The sequence below is a fragment of the Hermetia illucens genome, chromosome 1 (assembly GCF_905115235.1).
Source record: "Hermetia illucens chromosome 1, iHerIll2.2.curated.20191125, whole genome shotgun sequence".
Taxonomy (NCBI): Eukaryota; Metazoa; Arthropoda; class Insecta; order Diptera; family Stratiomyidae; genus Hermetia; species Hermetia illucens.
In genome coordinates this window covers 86,877,044-86,894,626 of record NC_051849.1, presented here as the reverse complement: position 1 = coordinate 86,894,626, position 17,583 = coordinate 86,877,044, and the positions used below count along the sequence as shown (strand labels likewise).

General features: G+C 38.4%; 1 protein-coding gene across 2 annotated transcripts; it reads right to left on the bottom strand.

The window, feature by feature from the left end:
• Positions 1–2,116: 2,116 nt before the first annotated feature.
• LOC119646691 (guanyl-specific ribonuclease pgl-1-like) lies at positions 2,117–10,541 on the bottom strand. Of its 2 annotated transcripts, XM_038047255.1 has the most exons (4): positions 10,355–10,541; positions 10,171–10,281; positions 2,295–2,566; positions 2,117–2,214 (listed from the first exon to the last, which is right to left on the bottom strand). In XM_038047255.1, coding segments are annotated over exons 1-4 (393 nt in total). In that variant the 5' UTR covers positions 10,364–10,541; the 3' UTR covers positions 2,117–2,213. The 2 variants fall into 2 exon arrangements, with proteins under 2 accessions (XP_037903183.1, XP_037903182.1); XM_038047254.1 differs by having other exon boundaries at positions 2,117–2,566.
• Positions 10,542–17,583: the final 7,042 nt, after the last annotated feature.

Genomic DNA, 17,583 nt, shown 5'->3' with positions numbered 1-17,583 from the left:
GGTAGTAGGATGAACTCAAGGGAGACTTTGCAGCCAATTACTAAAAATTACAGTAACATACTATTAATAACTTTATTTGAAGGGATATTGGTATCAAAGGCATATCGGAGCCTAGCCACCATATAGTGGCAGTTTCCTGATTTTCTTCAGGTTTTTCAGTTGGGTGGTTTCTGAGAATGGGCCCGTTAAATAAATGATTACTTTCGCCCTCCTCACTCCCCGCGATTCCACCAAATGTCAAAACTAAAACCAACTTCGGAAAGTACTAATCGAGACGTTTCATTTGATACATGACTATATTTGGTGAAAAAACCTTTCACCTTTCTTCTCTACACGGCGTACGTAAACGCGCTTTTCCCGTCTCCCCGGCCTTTTGCTGTTTATCCGGAATTGATGCGATCAGGGAGTTCACCGCACTCCAATCCTCCTCACATGCTAACATTCCCCGCACCAAACTTTCTGATACCAGCATCTCTCCTAGAGACTTCTCTAAGCTCTTCCTTCATTCTACAAATCTTGAACAATGGAAGAATACATGCTCTGGGTCCTCTGGGACTCCGTCGCAATTTGGATAATCGGGTGAGTTATCCAGTTTAAACCTGTACAAGTACTGGCGCATGCACCAAGAGATAGAACTCTTTAAAACGTTCCCGCTTGTTCCGCTGAATGGCCAGTTTGTTGGTTTTGCGGGCTTTCTTATATGCGTGCTTTTCCGCCTCTGATTGATCCTGCCTACTCTTTCCTGGAATATTCATCTAGCTCGGTAACAGGCTGATCGAAGGCAGGCCAATTCATTATTCAACCAATAGTTGGGTCTTCTATCAGAGAATGCGCTCCTCCTAGGCACGAACGCATCACATGCTTGTGCTTGTGTTGTGTTCAATACACAATTTCAAAAAAAGTACTCCTATTATAAATCCAGGATATTAGAAATTATACTGATTTCCGTCCGTAACTATTTTCTTTCTGCACAAAACTCGTTCTTTTCACAATGACTCCAACTGTCTTTATTTTTACTTATTATTATTTTTTTATCTGACGTTTCTCGTCACCTACTCTGGTCTTCACTCTTGTAGCGAGGTCTAAACTGAGTGGAGCGCCGGTGACGTCATCTGTCCGCTGGTATTCGCGACATTCGAAATAAATTTCGAATGCCGCGAATCCCGCCTCGCCACAGTCGCCTCTCCTTAAAAAGTAATGGCGCTTCAAATGAAGCCCCTCCCAGAGTGGAAGGGGATAGAGAGAGTACTTAGAAGGAAGAACAAGGACCCCACGTTCTAAAACCGTCGAAGAATTGCGGCCGTCATCCCCCTTTGAGAGTTTGTAGCTTCTCGAAAAGGGGCTATTTCTGAAACATTAATGAGCTTATTGGTAAGGCAATCATCGTCGCTATGTGCAACAGAGTTTACAAAGGCGGGTCGCCCCGTGCCCATACACCCCGCTGCACTGTAACCTTTAAAAAAAAGTGGTCGTTAGAGACTTTTAGCGGGGGTAGAAAGGGACTTTCTTATCATTTCTTCCATTAGGTCCTTCCCTTCCGGTGGCGGGGTTCAAAAATCAAACTTCACCATTATAATATAAAAATACTCTCCATTAGCATCACCTTGACTGTCTTTCTTCTTTACCCCCTCCAGGGATGGGGTAGAAATTCTAAAAATTATTAAATTATTGTGAAGAACAAGACTCACCCCTGGAAACAGAACGAATCAGAGCCTCTTTTTCATTGCAACATCAACAAAATGTTTACTTTCAGAGCTGCTGCAATTCCGGTTCTACTGTGTTTATATTGCTGCGCTTTGAAGTTTCAATAAGAAATGCCTGGTATATGTTATTCCAGTGGCAAGGTCAGAGCCACTTCTAACAACATATTTGGAAATATATATAATGCATGTCTTTGCTCTACTTATAAGGCTTACAGTTTCCATGTGAAAAATGGAATCATACAGAAAGGGTCGTTTAGAATAACAGAACAAGTAAAAATTAAATTAAAATTAAGTTGACTGGAATTAACATACACACATACACATAACATAATTTAAGCTCTTAAAAGTTAAAATGAATATAAATACTTACGCTTTTTTAACGGATTAAAATCATTTAAAATTTAACTAAGAAATTTGGAGTTTCTAAATTTTTTATTCAAAAACAGTTGTCCTTAATCATATTCTTCTGAATGCAGGTCTCATAGACGATCCCAGCATATGATTTCAATATCTACAAATATATTTTAAATAATATCAAATAATTGTCAAATTCGAACCGATTTCCTCTGAAAACGGTTGAAATTCAATTACCAGCCCCAATATCCGTAGTATGGTCTTCGCCAGCCTCCATAGTAACCTCGACCCCAACCGCCGTATCCACCCCATCCGCCATATCCGCCCCATCCGCCATATCCTCCATAACTTCTATATCCACCCCATCCGCCGTAATATGGCCGTCCAAAGCCGAATCCCCAAATAGTTTCTGATCGATCTAAACTCTCATCTTTATTATCTGCTCCGCTCAATGTTTCATCACCAGCGTGTTCAGCGTCGGTCTTCAATGAAGTTGCAGGAACTGGTTCCTAAAATTGAATTCATTCAGGATTAATTCAACCATTTTCTATTGAATAATTTTCGAAATTTCAATGTTAAAGCATAGCTGAATATAAACAGACGAAAATAACTTTTAATTCTAGATAAGGCAAGCCTTTCATAAAAAAATGTATATATTTGGAACGTTAGAGCATAGGAGAAAGTTTTTCTACCCATTGGCGAAAGATGGCTAATTAATATGTGTGTGTACATATGTATGTATATGTACTACGTTATGAAGTTCTATGTGGAGGCACTTATCTTTGGAAAAATTAACCACTTAAATCGTCCCTAGAAACAAAAAATCAAGGATACCAGCCATTATGTTGGCACCGGTAACTCATAAGTTTAACTTTGTTCTGATTGCTTATCTGAGTGGCTTGTGTACAAGGTCAGAACAACCAATAACGAACAATATAAGTTTTGACATTAATTCCATTTGTGTGGAAGAAAATAACGATTAGCATAACATAATTAATTTTCGTGTGTTTTTTGTACATAGTGTTACCTCATGTCTGAAAGAAAAGTTATTTTGGCCACCCTTAAACTTTACGAATTATGAATACTTTTAGCTATTGTGCTATTTTTCCTTTCTACTGATGAGATTTGTGTAAAACAAAACCTTATTAGCATCGATTTAATGTCTGTCTGTCTGTCTGTCGATTTACTCAGAAACGGCTGAACCAATTGTCACGAGATTTGGTGAGAAGGTGTGGTCTGTGAATACCTTTACATATAACAGATGGGATAATTTTGTGTTGAATTAATAGAGGGCTCTCCATAAATGCGAAAGGAGGTGTAATTTTTTTCAAAGAATATAGTCATCTGAAGTATCAAATGAAAGCTCGTTGGTACTTTTTGAAAGTGATATTATTACTGATATCGAGTGAAACACTCGAAATAGGGCTCAAAATGTGTGCCCCAAAAATGAAGCAACTCTCGTTCTCAGAATATATCCAACCAAAAAATCCGAAAGAAATCACAGTGGTGAGCCAATACGAAGTCTAGGCCTCAAAATACATCCCATTCTGGTATCTGTACGAATGAAGTTAATAATAGTGGGTTACCATGTTTCAGAAATTTACCGGAAAACATACCTTAAGTTCATCATAGAAATACCAAATTTGGTGTCAGTTTAGGCAATAATACAGGACATAATTTGAACACAATCCAACTATTATTAACAAAGTTATAGAAGGTCAACGTTTTGCATTTCGAGTAGATTTATTGCACTCTAAGAAATGTATAACGTCATCATCACACTTATAAGAACGGCCGGGTCCATGGGGACATTGTAGTTTTCCGTTTTTGAATTTTTCTAGTTATTTGTGTAACAGTATCAATTATTGGAAACAAACATGTGCATGCATTTGTATGTGGTAATAAAGCTCACGGACACATGATAGATAAGCTTTTCAAATTTTGAATTTCCTCTGCTGGCAGTTGATGAACTTGTGTCTATTTATTACATTTCTGATGCTATTTTTTTTTCATTTAAAAAAAAATCTACCGCGCCAAATATTATTTGTTTTCCAAGGTTTTTTCATAGTAGATAGCAAAAAATGGCAGCCCATTATGTTTGCAGGTTGTGAGCACTAGAAAAAATTTAACAATTTTTTATTGGATTTGTATCTAAACGCCGTCCCATGAGAGATGAAAAAATATATGGATGAAACTATGTGCAAAATGCCTTTGAATAGAGACATTTCTGGCCGATTTTTAAGTTTATATGTTAAACTTAAAGAGCGAGATGAAAGAATAAGTAATGTGTCGCAAGAATTGTTGAAGCTTTGAGAAAAATTAAACTGCTCCCTGAATGCTATAAATTTCTGTAAAGGTTTGCAAGCTAATAAATCGATTGAAACTCACAGGAAGCAAAAGAGTGAACAGTTTGAAAAGATCTTAAAAATCTTTTTGATATTACATAAGTTAAGTGTGGAAGACAAGGAGGATGTGTAGACTACAACTTGTCGCTGAAGAGAAGCTTTGTTTGTTTTAGAGTCAAAAATTAAAAATATCAAGTGATATGTCTCACAAGTTCCAAAAGAACTTCGCAGTTTAATGTTTAGTGACAGCTGGTCAGCCAACGACATTTTCATCCCTTGGCAAGCCTTATTAGATGAATACAATGCATGAAGCACTATCAACCTGTTTTTTGTGATATAACTGCAGTTAATACGGGAAGGAAGAACGGGGTAGTTGTCAAACTCCAAGCACAATTCAGACGAAAAAATCTAGGAGCGCCTCAGTTTATAGGGCGTCAACATAACATTTTTGATCTTGTTCTTCGCTACTTAATGAATTCAGTATTCAAAATGTCGGTGACACAGCATCAAGTATTAATTTATTGACAATGTTTTGGTAGATACGTGAATGAGCAAAGAAACTATTCTGGCAAAAAAAAATGTAACACCATCAAGAAACTCGAGAAGGAGAGATGACTCTCAGTTTATTTTCGAATTCTATGAGAGATATAATTATTACTAGAAGCAAAAACGAAAGCCTTTGATGAAGTGGAAAAAGTTGCCTCTTTCCATAATAGTTCCCGGTCGAATTAAGGAGCAACATTTGCAATGATAGCTCATTTTCTCTTTCCAAAATGGAGAAATTCGCCCAACTTTATAGCAACTGCCTAGGCAAAGGCAGGATTTTCAAATTACCATTATTCAGAGGATACATAAGATAAATTACATGCCACTATTAACAAATTAAATTGGGAAAAGGGATACTGGGAGTCTTGAGTCGGCATCCACTGATGGTCCGTCATCAAGTGGACGCGGGCACAGGTTTCCAGGCATCCCCAAAAAAAACGAATACAATAATTATGACTTTAAGCGGTTAGATGTTGTCTTCTATTTGTAGTTAAGTCTAAAATTGATACACCAGTAGATTACTCCAAACTACAATTTTATTTTATTATGTATATATATTTCAGGAGCAACTTACTCCCTTCATCAGTACAAAGCTACTGAACTTTATTTAAGTCGCTGAAACTTTATTTCCGTAGCTTTGTACTGATGCAGGGAGTAAGTTGCTCCCGAAATATATATATATATAATAAAATAAAATTGTAGTTTGGAGTAAGCTACTGGTCTATCAATTTATGACTGTGTTATGTATGTACATATGTGCATCCTGGAGCTTAGAAAATAACAAGGAATATTTTGCATAGAGAGTTCCTCACATCAAACGAACACGAAACCTTTATGCCTGAATCGCCCAGCATCCCGACTCGTTTTAACGCTTTATGTTAAACAAAACCTTGTCTCCTGTCAATCTGACTGTCTGTCTGTCATATGCGCTTTTCTCCAAAATGTCTACAACGATTTAGATGATAGATGGTGGTCATATGACAATTGTCAAATCCCACGAATACAGTAAGGACTCAAGCATTTTGGGCCGCGGCCAAACGTTTTTTGATTTTAATATGCAACCGCGCATACTAGTTGGCAATTAAATTTCAAACGGCTGACCTGCGGCTAGCCGCCAAATTGGCTTTACGCATGAAGTGGTTGTAGTACACCTCGACAAACGGACAATGGCTGATACTTCAGAACGGACATCTATTTTGAATTGTAAGAAGGCAGGGACAGGGATTTGAAACAGCAACAATGGGAAAAATTATTGTATAGAAATAGTTCATACCTTTGGAGAGGAAAAGACGAAAAAGAAGGGATATTGATATTTGAATATTAAAATCCAATACATATTCAAAATTCTAATTCGATTTCACAAAATTTGATTCTTGCAAATTCCCATTTATCTAATGTCATTTAAATTTAATTTTTTTAATTTTCATGATATTCAATTGTTGCAACTCAACACAATTCAGAATTGTGTGAGACTAGTTCATTTAGGGTTTTTATATACTGAGTTTCTGCAAAGTAAACACATACCATGGGAAGCCAGAAACATGAACTTCTTAATTAATATTTGAGGGACATTAATAAAATGTTGGATTCCAATTGGTTTCATTTCATACTTTGCGTAAGATATAGTGGTTCTAGTGCTGCTATAATCAATATAGTTCAGATAAAAGAATCTGTTCTTTAACAGTAAGTATTTTTGATTTGGCAATGATATATGATGATAGCGTCCACTTCATTTATGAATCGAATATTCATTGTTAGGCAATCTAACTACCTTATTCACGCGGTTGGAAAAAGGCCGGCCATTTTAACCGCGTTTCGCGGCTAACCGAAGCACCTAAACGCAAACACGTATGAGCTCTGAACAACATAAATTTGCGTGCAGAATATACTTTGAACGAACCAATGGGTAGACACACTAGTGTATTCCAGGCGGAACGGCATAGATAAATGTGCCTCATTCAACTCCCAAAAAATTATTCTGATCGACAGTGAAGCGGCTGTCAAGGCACTTAGGTCTAAACAGGTTAACTTTGAAATCATACGGGACTACCTCAATACACTCAATACACTCTAGGTTCTAGGCCAAATTGTTAAAGGCAATGAGGCAGCGGATGAGCCGGCCAGGAAGAGATCGGAACACCCTTCTGTGGAATCGGGAATAGGTTCATGGCTACCCCGCCGAAAAATGAAGGGGAACGGCTAAGGAAACTCTACTTGACGAACCTACTAGGAATGGAATAGGCTAGTGTTCTGATGGAAGGATACGAATCGAAGCCCTCGAAGGATTGTTTAAACCTCGTCAAGAAGAGCTACATTATTACATGGGAAAGTTATCTACGGACAATGCCTGCGGGAGAGTACTGAAAGCCTTCTACTTGTTCTCGGAGAGTGTTCGGCACTTGTGCAAAGTATATAATATTAAGACAACTTAATAGCTGATGCCAGACGGAAATACTTGGAAAGTAGGGAACATACTAAAGATCCGGTCGGTTATAGAGTTGATCGGCATTCTATAGCCAATATCTATTCTATAATCATTAAAGGCTTTGCTTCTGGGACGCAGTGCAACTGAGCCTGCCTTTATTCTTATTGCTATTTGTTTATTGCTTGTTTAGATCAGCCTAGAGTATTCTACAAATACGAAGAGTACTAATTACTGGGCAAAACGTGGGCTCTGAAGGAAATAAGTCGTTGAGGACAATCTTCGCATTCATATCAACAGCGAAATTGACAGGATATGCGAAGATCAAGGCATTTAGTCTCTTTTAATACCACCCAATACCAACTACTTAGTTGACCGTGAAAAAAAAATGTTAAGGAAAACAGCACAAATAATTAAAAATCGTGGTCTTTCTGAAACAACTACTGGAAGAGATATCTGAAAGTATGGTAGCTTTGATGGGTGAGATATTTTTTCAAGGGTTCAATTTTAAGCTCTTCAAAGGATTTCTCGAGGGAAAGCCAGTAAAAACAAGAGGCAGCTGAAAGCGATACACTCTTTGCTTATTTAGAGGAAAATAAAAAGCCTGATCAAGGAAACAAAATCAAAGAAAATAATAATAAGGTTTTTTCATAACGTTTTTAAAATCAGTCATAATTTTCCATATTATCTATTTTTTCCATTTGCCTCCTCTTTTGCCTTGATATAGATTGTTAAAAAAAATAAACTATTTAAATGTATTGCAATTAGTATATTATAGATAGAAGAATAGAAGGGGTAATACAAATTCAGCCATTGTCACGTTTTTCTTATTTCCTTTTTTCTTCTACGGGGATACATTATCCAAAATTATCTCTGGGAACCGTTTTCGATAAAAAAAACCCTGTACCCTCGGCTAACTTTGCCCATCACATTTTGGAATTTTCACATAAAGATCAAACAACAAAAATATGCTTTAACATCAGGAACCAATTCATTAAGGCCTCACCGAACTCCATGATAATGACCCTCAAATGAATCCATGATTTTTCTATAGGAAATGTGAAACATAGTAAGCTCGTCAGATGTTAAGGAAAGTACTAGCCAAAGGCTCCGTACTCCAACCCGCAGCCTGCACATATGTAACATTTGAGGGTGTAAGAAATTCGCATTGAAAATAGCATCACTTTTTATAGCTTTTCAATAATTAAAAATTAATAGTTCATGTTACTATAAACTAACGGTCAGAGGTACGGATTTTATGCAGTCTGACTAATCCGTACAAAAATCGATCCAATTGTTCAACGCCTCCACTCTTCATTCTATCAATGCAGATTGGACAAACACTTTAAGAACTTCTATCAATTCAAAGTCACGTTGAGGACACTTGTTCTAATGATATTAAAATTCAGTCTGAACATCTTGACTCTTGCACACACATAGTTGGTTGGCCACATATTGCAAAATATGCAAGAACAAGCAGTTACAATCTCCGTTGTCGAGATCCTCAAGGAAAAAAGATGATTTTTTAACTAATCCATGTCCTCCAAATATGCAGATGATAATAATAAAGCAGCATATGCTTCTCTCACAGTCTATATCTGTCTCGAATAAATAAAAAATACTCAATAAGAAGTAGATGAAGTGCAGGTCTGAATTCAAAATGTGATCGGTAAGGTATTGATGAGGCCATTGCAGTGGTACTTAAAAAAGAAAATAACCTGCTATTTGTCAATCAATATTTAAAAAATATAATTTCTTCGGTAGGGTATTATTAAGAGAAAAGAAGAAAATCGTATCGTAATCACCGTAATTTAATCAGTTGACCTTAGCCCTGCACAAATGGGGAGAAGCTGAGTTTCCAAGAATCTCAAATTGAGGTGTAAGTAGGGCGATATTATTTGAATTTACTTACAACCCCGTAACTGAGAGAAAATTAGTCGTTTCAACCTTAGACGATTTCAATGTTGAATCGCTTTTAACCTTTTTAATGTTTCGCTGTCATAAATGACCGTTACCACCCTTAATAGAACCACGAAAACTCTCTTGACTGCCTAAGAGTCCTATCAACCTAGTTATTTGTAAACTTTTGGAGCACTACCAATATCTTAATTTAAACCAGAGATTAAAGCCTCTTTAGTAATTCACGCGAACCATTCACAATTTAGCGTTGCAGAAAGATAATAACACTAGACGCTAGCCAGATTTATGAAAACTTTTTTTGTTCAACTTAGAAAAGTGGAAAATTGTCAATCACTCATACCAGATTAAGAAATAAATGCTTCCAGGAGTTCAATTACCTTACCCCTATTAGAGCTAAAATTGCCAATCAGCGTAGGTAGAATTCTGGCTTGAGGTGGATAAAGCAAACCAAATTATTCTTAGGGAAAATATCAACATCCTTCAGGACACTTTTAACAGAAAAAAAACGAGTGCAATGGAAAACCCCATAGTCTGTTTCGATTACTTATTAGCAGAGGAAAGCTAGTATGTGGTATTTAGAGTACAATAAATACCTATGCAAACGATTCCTCAAAACTGATTCTTCAGAATACGATATCTTAGATGTTTATTTAATTATTAAAAACAGCAATTGCACTGCAATGACCACAAAACTGTCATGGAAAATTGACACAGAATAGAACCTATTTTGTGCCTAAAAAAGATGAATAATATTCCACTACATTTCACTACTTTAAATCACTAGTTTCCTCAATACTTGTGTCTAAAGTCATAAATTGTTTACCTTACTTTCTTACGATCCTTACAAATTCGAAAACTAAATATAAAAAGTGAAACGTACTTGTGCGGCAGGACTAGGGACAGATTGTTGAATTTTCAAGTCCTTTTGCGGTACATCATCTGCTGGTAATCCACTCGTAATGGAAACTGCGATCAATAAAACACACAAAAACTGAAAAATTCCAGACAAAAACAATTCATTAGCAATCACTGTCTATCTTTCACACAATTACTGTCCAATTCACCTTCAACATGTTGACTGTTGTAGCCCCTATAATTATTTGATTTAACCGAGATTGTAAACAATTAACACTTAATTGTTTTATATTTGATTATCAACCACACTAGAACTGAGACGACTCAACCGAGAAATATCCCTGCAAGCGTTCTTGATCTGAAAGAAATCTGACTCTGGACTGATGCAACGGAAAGAACAGCCCAAGCTTTTATACAGGGGATCTAAATTAAATGTAGACAGGTGATAAGTGCGTAAAAGAATTACCATAAGAAAATCTGAAATCAACCATGAAGTCGAGACAGTGAACGAACCCTGCTCACATCCACTTATTAAGTTTTTGTTGAAAACAAATGCGAAAATGTATTGCCACATCCCCGATAGTCGCAAACACTTCAAGCAGTGACGCGTTGGTTCTCAGCTACAGAAGGATGTATCTTAGATGGTAAAAGGAAAACAACGCAAATCTAGAATAGAGCCCACTAGGTCAGATTATTACCGGACAGAACTCCTGGGACTATAGCACAGATTGTAAGAGCGACAGCTTTTTGAGTTCCCACATGTAGTCCGAACCTTAGCTCGAGCCCTCTATGTAAATTTTGTGGAAATAATCCTGTCACGGAAATTATAACTGAAATTACTTAGATCTTTTGTAGTCTCCATGTCTGCTTCATATCATCCGCCAAGGTTAAGTATAATAGTTCTGCATTTTTTCTTGTTGTTTTTCAGTAGTTCTCGGTCCAACGGTACGGTTACATCGATTATGAAGCAATTCTTCCTTGAGGAGCAGAGCGAGAACGACCCTATTGTGATCAACACTATGATCGGTGACAAGAGTGTGGTCCCACAGTAATCTGACCCGATCCACTGAGTATACTTATAATATGGATGGCTAAGTCACAATTGCTTAACATTTAACTGGAGTTGGCAATTGTCATGCCATGACGTCATGAAGGATCGGCCGTTTATACAGTAATTTTTCGTCGGGAACGGAAGCATCCTGAATTGAAGTAAGAAATGCTTCTTTCTCGCAGATTAGTACCAACCATTTATTAGAGGCTTCGATGTGAATGCCAGGTAGCAACGATTTTTTCTATATTCAAATGTTTTCTCTTTCCACATGTCATCTCCTGCTGGACTGAAGTTACATTCGACAGGGGTCCCATTCTTTGCTTCTCAACTTCAAAGAAAACAACTTATTATCTGCCATGACGGTAGCCTAATGTAATTGGCTGAAGGAAGGAAAAGCCATCGAAGGGAATGGATTTGTTGTTTTCAATGTGCCGAGGTATTTGTATATGCCGTCGAAGTCCATAGACTAAATGATGATGTCATTTTGGCTTCGTTGTCGGAATTTTCCCCCAAATAATAGCTTTGATACTATAATACATTTCTCCAAACCCATGTGCATGCCGATTTCCCTACTGGACTGGATGGTGACGTCCTTTTTACTGGAGCAAAGTTGGCATACAATTTAATGTCACCAATATATAGTAAATGATTCAATGTACATTTCGACAATAATAATCACAATAACAAAAACAACCAGTTGTATAAAGCGTCATAATTTCGGAGATGGCCCCACATGGATAAAGTATGGGAGCTATGGTGTTTCGAAATTGCGATGGCTGGGCTTTGCTGCTCAATCACAATTAGGGCTCCTTTATTGGAGAGAGATTTTGATAAAATCCTCTTTGATTTTAAAAGAGCAAGATGTTATCTGTCATGGTTACCGCAAGTTTCTGCTCCATCATCATACGCCGACTAGCTCTCCCGTACCTGATAGTTCGCGCATAACCGTGAAAAAATCCATGGGCGAAGAGTCAGACTGACTCCCAACCTCTCTTTTTCTACTTTTTCAGTTTTTTTTAGTTATTTTTCAATCAGTCTTAGGTTCTTAAGACATATATACATATACAATATGCACATGCGTAAGACGTTTACCGGTAGGAACATCCTGGATTCGTTTTGTTTCATACAGGGTGCGGCAGCATAACTTTTTTCAAAACTCAATAAAAACTATTGTATGCATCGGAACATATTTATTTATTTTTTATAATGTAGGTACATGTCTAAAGTTTTTATTTACATTCTTTTGAAGATCAAATCTGTTAGGTGACGTCCCCCATTCTCCATAAATTGCGTAAACCGATTTCTGGCGTTTGTCATGACCCTTGTTAGCATAGCAAGTGTTATGTTGGCAATTTCTTCTTGGATGTTGGTCTTCAAATCTTGTAGGGTTCTTGGACGGTTCACATAAACACGGGATTTCAAAAAACCCCATAGAAAAAAATCACAAGGGGACAGATCGGGAGAGCGTGCGCGTTCATCCGAGAATTGAAGTCACGTTCTGAAAGTTCCTGCACTATCGCCATCTTATAGGGATGAAAATGAAGATCATCACGAAGAATTCTTCTCAAGGAACGATCGGATAGTCCAAGAGCAGATGCGTGTTTGCGCGCAGAACGCCGTGGCGATCGCAACATTGACGCTCTCACTGCTTCAATGTTCTCAGGTGATCTAACGGGCCGAGGGACTCCAGTTCTTCCTTTTGTCGCACTTGCAGTTTGTCTGAATGTAGTGATCCATGTAACAATTGATTTGCGGTCTGGGACGGGAGTCAACGGGGCTAAATTAAAGCGATTCCGAAATGCACGCTGTGTTGCAATAACCGAACATCCGCTTGAAAAGTAAACCTCAACGGCAAAGGCACGCTCCTCACCATTCCAACGCATGATGGCGACTAAACCGTGTCGGGACAAAACTTTACAGTATCCCCTCTTGAACGAGACCACTAGCGCTCCGCTATGACATCAACTAGCTGAGTGGCGCGCATTTTAAAAAAGGAAGTTATGCTGCCGCACCCTGTAGTTTTAATTGTAATGAATCGTGACTCAGATTCAAAATACACAATGGATTTTAGTTAAAGGACTCATACCTCTTTAATATACCGTTGTTCTATATTTATACATTGTATATACCACCCACCAAAACGTTGGCATTCTCTCACGTGTTTAGTTTTTGGAAGTATATATAAGGTTTTATATATATTTAAATTGAGTAAAAATGCAAATCAAAAACGTTCAACAAAAACGCATTCAAAATCAAAGAAATATATGAGAAAATCTAGTGGATTTAAAGGAAATCAGCATACTGCTGAACAACAAATTGTCATCAAGTAATTTTGATATTAAACTCGATGAAAGCCACATTTATAGTATAATCTCGTTTTCCCTTGTTTTTTTCGTCGTTGACAAGCATGTTACAGTGTAAGATGTATGCTAAAGATGACATTTTGTACAAAAATAAGCTAGCCCTAACTGCAGAGATCCAGTGCTTGCCGCTATGCAAAATTCATGAATCATGAATAATCATTCAGAACATTTCGGAAAATTTTGTTTAGGAATTGATTGATTCCCAAGTTCCCCATCCACTTAATGCCGGACCGGGCCAGTTGGAAAGCAGCATGTTTTCACGGTTGTGGTCCACGGAACCCTCATCGTTGGCCAAGCATCCAACATGAAAAATTTAAGACTTGCGGTTTCGTCCAGGGAGCAAATACCATTTCCGTATCCGAAGGGGCATCTTCCAGGGGGATTCGTTGAGTCCCCTTTGGTTTTGTATGGCCCCTTTCATGGCTACTGAATGCAGCTAGAGGGCATGGTTTTGCAATAAAGTATAGCCCACGTGCTAAGTGCGAACTGACACTTGATGTACTTAGATGACATCAACCTGTATGCTGGTACTGACAACTACCATAGAAGTCTGTTGCGAATAATAGACATGTTCAGCCGTGGATTCGACACTTGTCTGCATGCCGGACATAGCATTGGTGACCTCCACATCGAAAATATGACCAAGACAGACTTCTACAAGTACCTAGGAATTCTGCAAGGAACCCATGCTCGAGTTGGTGATCTAAAGGATGCTCTGCTGTCCGAATTCCTGCGACATGTAAAGCTGGTGCTGAAATCGCATCTCTCGGGAAAGAATAAAATAAGCGCGTTGAATGTATTCGCTATCCCTTCATTGGCCTATGCATTCGGATTATTGCCAAAGTGTGCCGTGGAGCGGATGAACCTGCCTCGTGACATCGGAGGTAGGGGCGTGGTTGACGTGGCGGCACAACATCATCGCCAAGTCGACTCGCTGCGCGCTTATTTTTACATCAAAGAGCAGGCGAGTCATTTGCATGCGGCTGTCTGTAAGGCAGACTGTGGGCTGACTCCACTTAACTTGAAGGATCGATCTTTCAATCCTCTGAGTGAGGTGAAGTCGGACCAAGAGTGGATCGATGAATGGAAGTCGAAGGCAATGTACGGTAAACAAGTGGATTGTCTTTGGCAGGCATTTGTCAATTTGCATTTGCCGAACAGATGGCTGTGTGCTGGGGAGACGGAGACGGAGGGGTTCATGTGTGCCATTCAGGTCGGTGTGGTCGCCACCCGAGCTTATAAAAAGCTCATGATCAAAGAACGGGTGGAGAACGACGAGTGCAGAATGTGTGGTTCAGCGTTAGAGACGTTGGACCATCCCATTTCTGGCTGTACTGTTATGGCACCGGTGCAATACATCACGAGGCATAATGCTGTATGTAAGGTTATCCATCAAAACTTTGCATAAAGCATGGGCTGGTCACGGGAAGATGTTTACCGATATGACCCGCGAGCAGTACTTGATAGTTCTGCTTACAGGATGTATTGGGACTGGCAAGTTCTGACTGATCGCCATACTGCACATAACAAGCCTGACGTACTGCTAGTTGACAAGACGGGTCGCTCCGCGTATACTATTGATGTTGCTATCCCCCCTAATAGCAACATTGAACGGAAATACGTGGAGAAGAAGGTGAACTATGAGCCATTAGCCCGGGAAATCGTCTCGAGCGGGTGGTTGTAGTTCCCGTAATATTGTCAGCTACAGGTATTGTACCTAAATCCCTCACAGCTTCCCTTGATTTCCTGAGACTTTCGAGTTCAAACCATGCAGAAGTACACCATTCTGCATACGTGCTCGATGTTGCGGGGAATTCTCAACGAATTCTCCCATTAACCTACCACCGGCCACCACCACCAGCTTCCCTTAATTTTTAAATAGGTAGGATCGTCCGAGCCTAAATGCTTGGCACTTAGTGCTAATATTAGGGAAAATTCGGCATCTGCCGAGATTGAGGATAACTCGGAAATAATCGTTGGCGCAACATTCCATATTGGTCCAGGGCCTTGAAGTGTGTTAGAGCACTTCATTCAAGACCGTAACGGTACACTAAAGCGCTATGTTGCACTGTAGGAGGCAATGTGGTCAGCATTGTGCTCGCCCGAGATTATTACCCTGATTTGACTCAGGTGCTCATTCACAGCTGAATCGACTGTTATCCGACGTAAAATCACGAAACAAATCTCACTGCCACTAATGAGATTCGAACCGCGACCTTCCCTACGACAGCCTTGTGCTCTAACCACTCAGCTATCCAGAAAACTCTCGAAAAACATGTATTTTTTCAATGAAAAAACGACATGTTTGAACATGAATATCTCCAAAACTACTACTTATACGAAAAAAGAACAAGAAAGAAGTCGGAGGTCGTACCCAATTTTCGGCTTTAATGATTGGACTACTAGTTGGTTCCCGTTCAATCAATACCATCCTACAGGGAAGCGCTGCCAGCTGTTTTGTTCCAACAATAGAATTTTATTTCCACATCACGGTCGGCTTCTGATTTCTTATCATAATGGATGATCGTTCAATCGAAATACATACGTATATTTTATAATATAATCAATTCGTTCCAAACGAATCTCCACACATCAAAAACAATTTAATTTAATGTCCGTTAAATCATTGCTAGTCATCAGTCAACTGTAACATAAATTTCCATCAAAGATTGAACGCATTTATCTAAACACCCTAGACTGTATTTTATGCTACCGACAAAAAAGATCGTTTAGTTTACTTGATACTGAATGTCGTGAAATCCGTGTTCAGATAGGTCTTTGCTCTGGAAGAAGTTCACCTCTACCGAACATAGTCGTAATTTCCCCCCATGAAATAGATAAGAGTAGATACCCTGGGTTTTCAACCAACTGAGTACAAGTTGGGTGGACTTCAGGATGCGTGCGGAATAATAAATTTTATGATATATTCGCATATGCAGATTCATGACCGGGCACTTTTGAGAACAAAGTTACCGATCTTGATCTCTGAATTACCATTCTGTCCTCTTCGAGACTATTACCTTTGTCCACTTCTTGCATATTGGGGATTCCCGAGTGAAGAATGAAGATGTGAAATGTGATAATTTGTCATACATCAAGCAATAATTTGCGTAACGATCACAAGCTCTTCTAAGAAGATGCTAAGATGGAGAAAATTAAATACCAGTAGCGACTGTAAACATATCCAGTAATATTGTGAAATTATTGTGTTTGCGTACTCATTCATACTCGATGATACAGCGTACCAACGTATTTTGAAAAATAGTGATTCACATTTCATACAGTTTGGATGCGTAATTATTCAAGAGCACAAATAAATAGTATCTAAAAGACGATGATCAACCTTGATTTGTTATTGAAAAACTGTAACGCAGCTTGAAATGCGTTTATATATGCGCAAGGATATTTTTATATATTCTAATGCATAGGAAGGTAAAAATTCAGTTAGTTTCGCTAATTTTCCATTCGATAGTGAACCCACGCCTCAAAAATTAACTATTCTATTGAAGTGAATTAACTATTCTATTGAAGTGAATAATTCAACGTCAATTTGATTAAAAAGATGCACCGAAATAACCAGGAATGAAGTCTAACGAAAAAATTCGGTATTTTCCCCTTTGACCACAGTGGGGATAGTGTATTTTAGCCGTAATGGAACTTTCGAGTTAAATATCGTTGGTCCGACGCATTTAGTTATTAAGGATGAGCCGAATATAGATGCAAAAGCTGACACCTACAGGATAATCCATTTGTAATCCATATTCTCAACACATTTGGAAATATTTTCAATAATCCCCACATTTTATAGTATAGAGTGTGTACATACTCGAATGTATGTATGTATGTCTCCTGCTGACCGCAATGTGGAGTACAGGGCATATACACAGTCTAAGTTTTCAAGGAGAATATGTTTCAGTTTCATCATCAGCACAAAAAGGAACACAAACTTCCATCATGAACCGATCAAAAAGTGAGTGCTAAAACATTTCGATAGACGCACTGTCAACGTTAGAACCATGTGTTT

Excerpts from the sequence above, each read along its gene's own strand:
- LOC119646691 (XM_038047254.1), bottom strand. Across the intron at positions 2,567-10,170 it reads TCCCTAGTCCTGCCGCACAA|GAACCAGTTCCTGCAACTTC; the intron begins GTACGTTTCACT and ends ATTCAATTTTAG.